This window comes from Fundulus heteroclitus, unplaced genomic scaffold (assembly GCF_011125445.2).
Source record: "Fundulus heteroclitus isolate FHET01 unplaced genomic scaffold, MU-UCD_Fhet_4.1 scaffold_38, whole genome shotgun sequence".
NCBI lineage: Eukaryota > Metazoa > Chordata > Actinopteri > Cyprinodontiformes > Fundulidae > Fundulus > Fundulus heteroclitus.
Window position 1 is genome coordinate 1,984,924 of NW_023396792.1, and position 8,429 is coordinate 1,993,352.

Here is an 8,429-nt window from a genome sequence, read left to right on the forward strand (position 1 = left end):
TAAGATCACCGAAAGAACTTTGGCGTCTTCAGCAACAAGTCATATGATTGCAGCTGTGATTTATCATTAATGCGTATTTATTTAGTTTGTCTGTTTGAAAGGTTTAAGGGATAAAGGTCATTGTGCGTGATATAACTGATGTTAACCTGATCGAAATGTCCACTTTTGCCATGTGTGTCCACAGATAGAGTGAATAATGGATCTTGTCTGCTAGAAGAAATCCTAGAAATCTCCCTTGTCAGTATGGATATAATGTATAGACCCCTGTCTGTCAATCGAGTCATTAACTTGTGGTAACAAGATGTTTCCCTTACTGTTCAGTGGATTGTGGATTGCGTAAAGTTTGCTGAGCTGGTCGGAGTTGAGTAAAATAGAACATGATTGGTGAGTCTTCACTTTGAGGTCAAACTCTGTCTTTCCTAGATAGATTTTTGCATTGTCTCTTTTACCATAATTTATTAGTAGTAGTAGTAGTGATAAGGCAAGGCAAGTTTATTTATAAAGCCTTTTCAATAACAAGACGATTCATTGTGTTGTAGTAGTAGTAGTAGTAGTATAGAATTGAACAATGCAGCTTCAGAAAGTAAAAGCCCTGCCTAGTTTTTGTTCACCCTGTTCACTTAACCAGGTGATTTTATACCCGGGGTCTGAAACCCTAATTCTAGAGGGTCAGTGACCTGCGGCTTTTAGATCTGTCTCTTGCCCTTACACACCTGAATCAAAAGGCTAAACTGCCTCCCTAGCATGCCATCAACCTCTACAGAGCTCTGCTAAAGAGCAATCATTGAAGTCAGATGTGTTAAAGCAGAGACGCACCTAAAAGTTGTAAAAACACTGACCCTGGAGGACTGGTTAAGTGAACAGGATGAAGGAAAACTGGGGTTTTTACTTTCTGAACCAGGATTCCCCCCCGCCCCCTCTGCCAGTATGTATGCGTCTACTTATCTTCACACAAAGCATTTATACTAAATTCTACAAGAAAAAACTCAACAAAGATTTTAGTTAAGGCAGTTTTTATTATATACAGCTGAATATTAAAGTAGTAACTTACTGTAACCACTAGAAACCAAATTAGTCTGTTGTAGAGACATATAAGTGTCAAGTTAAGAGACATACGTTTACTCCCCTGCAACCCATAATTCAATAATTACTTCACAAGATTAAATATGACATTTATTCTGTTATGTTCTGTTACATTAGCTCTATGTACCTTTCTTAATATGAATGAACATGAACGGTTGACCCACAACAGCCTTTCAATACAGTCAAACAGGAGAGCACGATGTAGCCAAAACACTATTTATTTCTACACTCTGGTTACATTTTTCCCAACATTTAGATCTACGATCAGCTCTTTCACACGTGAAATGCAATGAGGAGTTTTATAACAAGGTACAGAAACAGCCACAGAACATTTGTTGTTTGTTTTGCCGATACAGATGCACAGTATGGGATTTCCATTTAGACACACTGCAGTACAGCAGTCACAGGTCCGAAATGCAGCTGAATCAGAGGTCAAGACAGATAAGACAAGTCTGCCCTCATCACTCTGAGCAGCTCAGAGTTTCCTGTTTTCTACACACTAACAACAGGTTGTCTAGTTATCATAAGAAAAAAGGCAAAAATCCAAGTTTGTTTCTAGAAGGAACTGTCGCTTCTTCCAAAGGAGCTTCTACTGTGACTAGACGATGGTGCAGTTTTGTCACTGAAGACAACAATGTTCTTGGGAGCTTAAGAGAGGGGAGAAAACAGAAGAAAAACTTTAGATTTTTAATGAGGAGTGCAACAGAGGAAGTAAGAAAGATCTATAAAGTTTGTTGTATAATTGCTGGAAAGCCGGAATATTTTTTTATACTTCTTATAGTTCAGTTTAAACACATGGGACCAAATGTTTGTAAAAAAAAAAAAAAAAAAAAAAAAAAAAAGTGTCAGTATTGTACTACCAGTGACAGAACCCTTCACATTTATTTGGACCGGGTTTAGATGTGTTAAAAAAAAATATTTCCATAATCTCAAACTGGAAAACTGAACCAGCCACTGATTTGAGTACATGTACTGTTTTGTTTGTTTGTTTGTATGTTTGGGTATTTTGTCTTACAAAGTAGTTGGTGCCACAATTATGCACCCTAATACTTCCTGTAAGATTATTACTTATCTTACTTTCTGTAAGATAAGTTCATCTCAAGCAGCTTTCTGATTTAGAATCTTGGACCTTTGCATCGGCAATTCATGACTTCACGTGACACTGAAGCCAGTTTCTCTTAGCCATTATGTCAGGAAAGACAAGAGAACATATCATAAACAGTTACATGTATGTTGGTCTCGAAATGGCTACTCACCCAAATCCACCCATAACTACAGACAGAGCAATAATTAAAAATCTTAACAACTAGAACAGTGACCAAATAAAATAGCAATAAAGGACTTTTGCCATCAGAATCTTCAAAACTCAGTGATAAAGGACTTTGTGAAATAGTGCCAACTCGGAGTAAGGCTTTTTTTATAATATCTTTACCTGGGCTATATTTGTGAAGGGTGCTGCATTTCAAACACAGCAAGCGTGTCTGAAAGATTTAAAATCTAAGATACCCCTACACTAAGGGTAAATAAATTTCATACTCTCTCCTCTGCATAATTACCTATTTTAGAGTGAGGATTATTAACGTACTATGGTCTCACATCGGGCCATGCCGCTTCCTTCTGCCAAACGCCTGGGCACCAACATTCGTGGGAACAAAGTTGCTGTGTCCGAGTCCACCTGAGCGACTCAAAAAGTCGGCCAAGCGGTGCGTCACGCAGGTGGCCGTGTTGCATGCCCGTTTTTGTGCTGTCGAATTGCTTGTAAAAAAAATAAAATAAATAAAAAAGTTTAAAAAAAAAAGTGCAAAGACAGAAAGTTAGAATATTGTAGATGGGATGAAATGAAGATGAAATGAAGATCTAAGACAACATATTTTCTCGTTTCATTTTACTGTTCAGACGATTTGTTGCAACAGCAACACTGTTAGGGATAACACCAGCTTGAAGATAAGGATGAATTTATCCAAACAAAAAATAACACAAATTACAACCAAGAACAAAACTACTACCAGGCAAAATTTTAGCTATTATGTTTTTATTATATAGGAAATATTTGCAACATTTTTAAATTAGCTTTTATTTTTATTTTTAATTAGCCGTACAAACATATTGAGGCAGATGAACAAGCAAATTCAGACAACAGAATCATTGGCTAGGAAAGGATTTCAATTGTATGTGCTGATATAGTTTTCATATAGCTCAGAGAGGCTTCTTCTCTTGCCAGGGGTTCCTGCTCCCACATCAGTGCGAGGATAGGTTTGCAGTTTGTGAATATCCTGGGAGAGCCTGCCCAGCACACATGTGCTCAAGCCGGTGCAGCGCTTTGACACGGGTCTATTCCAGCTGTTGGAGATGGAGAGAAACATGCAAAGGCTTACAGGACAGTAACATGCAGATATTAGCCTATGGCTGCATGCATTGACAAATCAGCTGTGTGCGATATTATGTAGGCATGCTGACAAATCCAAAAGGTGGACGATGGAATGTTGACAGCTTAAGTTTATGCCATTCTATAGCGGTTAGTCCTTCATGCATATTTTCTGTTGTTGAACGCCATGCAATCATAAATATTCTGAACACATGCTGAACTGCAAGCAACTTATATAAAACTGATGTGATGGTGAATTAATGAATGAATCAACCAATCAACCAATGAATCAATGGCTGAATAGCGGCAGTCCATGCAACCCTATTTTTTTTTTTACACATTTCATAAACTTCTCTTTATACCTTCAAAATCATCACCAAGCTCAAACTGTTGGACTTGTACATAGAACCGTGTTACTCTTTATTAGATTGACGGAAAGGATTGACTATGAGAAGGTGGTCAGGGAACATTAAAACCTTACCTCTCCCCGTCAGCTGCTTGTTGGGGTGCTTCATCTGAGGTTATCTGCATGAACTCCTTGATAGCTCTGAGTAACATTTCAGCATCCTTGTTCAATAGTGTTACTCCATTTGACAAGGCCTCCTTACTAGTTGAGAAAAAAAAGTCATTCAGTTGGTGCATTGATCTCTGCCTCTGACACAAAAACATTCGGTAAAAAGATCACAAAGTTGTCCTCGTGAAGCAAATTTACTTCAAGTGATATTTGTGATTGGACATTGAAAGTCACGTCTAGAAAGAGAGATTTCCACATTTGAATGTTTTCTGAAAATGACATTATAAATCTGTTTCGACTGACAGATTAATTTAACTAGAAACGTCTAAGTGTTGCAGGAAGCATGCTCCAGCTCTCACCTGGATGGCGCCGCGTTTGAGGACGTCTGACAGAAAACCAGCGCATAGCCAAGAAGGAGTGTCCTGAGTTTAACCATGCTCATGATTCCCTGTGATGAAAAGGAGTTAGCTTGATTGGCCGATTTTGTACACGTATACAAAGAATTTGAGTTCGGTTCCACTCTGCTCTCAATGTACAGACATTTTAAATATAAGTATATAAAATCGTTTGGAAATAACAATGTTTTTAATTTCTTCCGGTTTCAAATGTCCTTTAAGATTTTTTAGAATTCAACATTGTGTGCCTGTATGACTCTCTCCTCTCGTACTCAAGCTATCTTTCTTTCTGAGGTCGTGCATATGACTAGAAGAGTTGTTTAAAGTGTGCTGATGGCTTTTGTAGTGGCTACAACTGGTGTGTTGCCCATTCAACAAATTAGGCAAAGCAATGTCAATGCAGCAGAACCACTTTTCCCTTTGTTCTGTGTTGCACAAATCCCTGAAAATGTATCCTGTATAATTTCAAATATGTATAAACAACAAATGCATGACAAAAGTAATGAAAGATAAACAATGCTATCTATTTACTGACCTTGCGATTACAGATGGTCTGCCGCTGAAGACGCAAATGATGAGCTGACTTGTGAATCTGCTGAACTGTCTCACGGTGCACTGTTTTATATATGTTCCCCATGGATTTCTGTAATATCTGAGTAAACACTTGATTCTATTTCATTGGACAGCCCAATGCTTTGCCCCTGGGCTCCGAACCAATCAGAGGTCCTGTGTAATCCATGGCAAGCAAATAAGAACTTGTATGCAAATCAAACTGCTGCATGGTCACGAATGGTCTCAATGCACAAAAGGCTGTGAATGCTTTGAATGAATGAATGAAATTTAACATATTTCAGGCATACGAAATTCACCTGTGAGTTTTTAACCCAGAAATCCAATTGTTTCGATACATTTAAATGTGGTTGTGTTTTTCTGAAGAAAAAGAAGCAGGTATTTATGTATAGTCAGATAGAACCTGCAGAATAAAATGACAGATCCCATTTTTGAAGAGAAAATTTGACTGCTTTTCATACCTGTTTTCTATCCAGTCCTCGCTCTTGATCGTTACAGAATTTTGTGCATTGTGTGATTACATACTGAGCTTTGTGGACACGTGTAGGACCAAAGATGTCCCAGCCCTGTATACTAAAGTCACCTTCTGTAGATAGCAGCATACACCCAACACTACAACACGTGGAACTAAGGAGGGGGAGAAAGAAGTTGGGAGGAAATGCAAAGGCTGTATAAAAATGTTGGAGACTAAGTGGAAATTAAAATCCCTGAAAATTTAAGAACATCAGCCAGACGCATATTTTTGGTGTTAAAAAGAGGACGTGTCCAGGTAAAGCAGTATGTCTGGTCACTTTAGGATGAACAGTAACTGAAAGTTCTTTCTTTTAAACAATCTGAAATATATCTCAGACCAGACATGACCTGAGAGGTGCAGGTCATCTCCTATAAAGAAAAAAAAATCATCTACTCGACTGTTTGACAATCCCCTTAATGGTGATCAAAATCACATTTTTCCTGGAAAATTGTGTTTGTTAGGTTTTTTTCCATAGATAAAACAACCAAATGGAAATCAATTGTGTTTTTATGACAGACCTCTCCTTGGAACGTGCCCGGAAAATTAAATTGAAAATTGGTTCTTTGCTCAGTTTATCACCTGTTATTTGGATTTACAAAATTGGTAAATTTGAAAAAAGAAAAAAAAACACTAAAGCAAGCTTTTGTGTGTCTAATTTTTCTTGTTTCGACATGATACTGGTTCATCCCTTCAGTAGAGATTACCTGAATGATTATTAGGTAAGACATCTGAATAAACAAAGGCATCCTTTTTGTTTTTTTCTGGTAAAGGTGAGACACTTGGACCGGACGGGAAGTGATTTCGAAAAAAGCCAAAGTCAAAAGACAAGCTTTTAAATCCTTCAGAACATCCTTCAAACATTTGCGCTCTGGTCCCCTCTGCTTAGTTCCATCACTTAGTGGGGTTGGTGGGTTAGTGTCTCACTGTTCAGGGTGGTGGTTTGCGGGGTTTGTTGTAGGGGTCACTCAGGGTGTGGGCGTTGGGTTGGTCGCTGTGTATCTGATTTAGTGGACGGTTTTGGTGACCCGTCAGTGGTGCTGCCATGCAGTGGTGGGAGTGGCCTCTAACCCTAACCCAACCTTTGGGAGTATCTACTTAACCTTAACCCTAATTGGCACTTTAGTGTTAAACCTAACCTCTAGCCCCGAAAAAAGTCCTCACTTTGCTAGCAAAATGAGCAAAACATTTTCTGACTAAGCTGCAAGTACTACAAGAACAAAGCCATTCACACACACACGCACATAATTTCTTGTACTTGCAACTGAGCGACAAAATTTTTGCTCATTTTACTAGTAACTTGAGGGCTTTGATGTAAAAAAAGGGCAGGGAAAAAAGTCCTCACTGTTTTCTAGGCTAGGGGTTAGGTGAGGGACTATGGTGTCAATTAAGTTTAGATTAGAGTTAGGTATAAACCGGTAAAGGTTAGGGTTAGGGTCAGGGTTAGGCCATAGAAAGGCTAGAAGATGAATAGAAGTCTATGGAAGTCAAGGCACGGTCCTAACTATGTACATTAAACAAGGATGTGCATACTCATAATACAGTGGCTGTGCTGCCCTGTGGCTTCCATATCCTAGCTACTGGTGTTGTTGCTGTCTGTGTATTTGTCTTTTTGAAGATGTTCATGGTGGTCTTTCCCTGCTTTCCTCGTGATGGCCGTAGTAGGACTTTTTTGTTTTTGTAACAGCTGGCTGTTGGGTTTTATCATTTTTGTCTGTATATTCTCTTTGTGTATTCAATTCAATTCAATTGTATTTATATATTTATTTGTATCTGTCCTTTTTTCTCTCACTCTGTTCTTGTTGTTCCTCTTCCCCTCTCCCCTTGTCAAATTCGGCTTCAGTTTGTACATAACACTTTAACAGCAATAAATTAAATCATCAAGGGTTGGGCATCACGGGAGGACTTGTATATATATATATATACAGCCTCCCTTAGTAAAGCACATATGTTTGGCATAACTACAGCAGCCAGAGCACCATTTTGCTTGCCGCGACACTGGACATGACCAGGGGAAAACAAACTTCCGAACATCTGTAGAAAGATTACAGAGAACTATTGTTTGTCAAAAGCAAAATATTTTTTTAAATAAGATGTATAACTCCAACCATTTAGGTGTTTATTCATACATATGTAGCCTGCTGAACACTTCTAGACACAATCCACCAGAACTGCATGGGTGTGCGTCGTATTTCAGTCAAATTTGCTACATTAGATTAAATTGAACAACTAAACTCAAAGTTATTATTACCTCAAGCTAATAGTAATTGCTGAACTAACCTAATTTATTGTGCCTTGTTTATTTGTGTATTGATAGTTTCTAAGGGAGCTCCCCATCACTAACACCAGACCTTTTCTTACGATGTTGTCCATTCAGCTTCTTTGGGGAAATTGCTTTGCTGCTGGTATATGGCCTCTCTCTGATCCCCTTTATGTAACAACAGTGAAGGATGTGTCATAAAGCATCCTGCCTCCGAGTTAGTTTTTGCGTCACGAAGAAAACTCATTAAAATAGATGGGCCTTTTAGTGATATTGAGCAGACCTGCAGGCCACGTAGAAGAAGCATTAAATTAGCCTCTGGCTCCCCCACCCGCACTTCGAACCTGATCATGAGAAGCTTCAGAACAAGATAGGCTACTGGTAATGATTGTTAATCTGTCTTGCTTCTTTCTGAGTACTTTCACAACACAATACATGCAAAATATTTAAGATAAATAGATATTTATAGTTATGAGGGCAAAAAATAAAGAATTAAACATACCACAGAACAGTTAAGTATACAGTTGCTAATTTTATAGAAACTGCCCGTCCTCGACACAGGTCTCACGGGTTCGAGTCCTGGTCTGGTATCTTTGCTGCTTGTTATTCCCTGCTCTCTTCACCCATTTCCTGTCTGGCAACTGTCAAAAAAAGACCACGAAAGAAAAAGAATAAAAATATCTTTCTGGGGGGGGGGGGGGTTAGTCTAGTATTCCTCCACTAGATGGTGT

At 38.6% G+C, this 8,429-nt stretch overlaps 1 protein-coding gene across 4 annotated transcripts; it reads right to left on the minus strand.

Annotated features, from left to right (window-relative positions):
* Positions 1–1,016: 1,016 nt before the first annotated feature.
* Positions 1,017–4,950, minus strand: calca (calcitonin/calcitonin-related polypeptide, alpha). Of its 4 annotated transcripts, none has more exons than XM_036130773.1 (5): positions 4,893–4,950; positions 4,322–4,410; positions 3,930–4,055; positions 2,680–2,838; positions 1,017–1,730 (listed from the first exon to the last, which is right to left on the minus strand). In XM_036130773.1, the coding sequence occupies exons 2-5, from the start codon at positions 4,402–4,404 to the stop codon at positions 1,703–1,705; spliced, it is 396 nt and encodes a 131-aa protein (XP_035986666.1). In that variant the 5' UTR covers positions 4,405–4,410; positions 4,893–4,950; the 3' UTR covers positions 1,017–1,702. The 4 variants fall into 4 exon arrangements, with proteins under 4 accessions (XP_035986666.1, XP_012706116.2, XP_012706115.2 ...); XM_012850662.3 differs by having other exon boundaries at positions 2,669–2,838; XM_012850661.3 differs by having other exon boundaries at positions 2,640–2,838.
* Between the last annotated feature and the right edge of the window lie 3,479 nt (positions 4,951–8,429).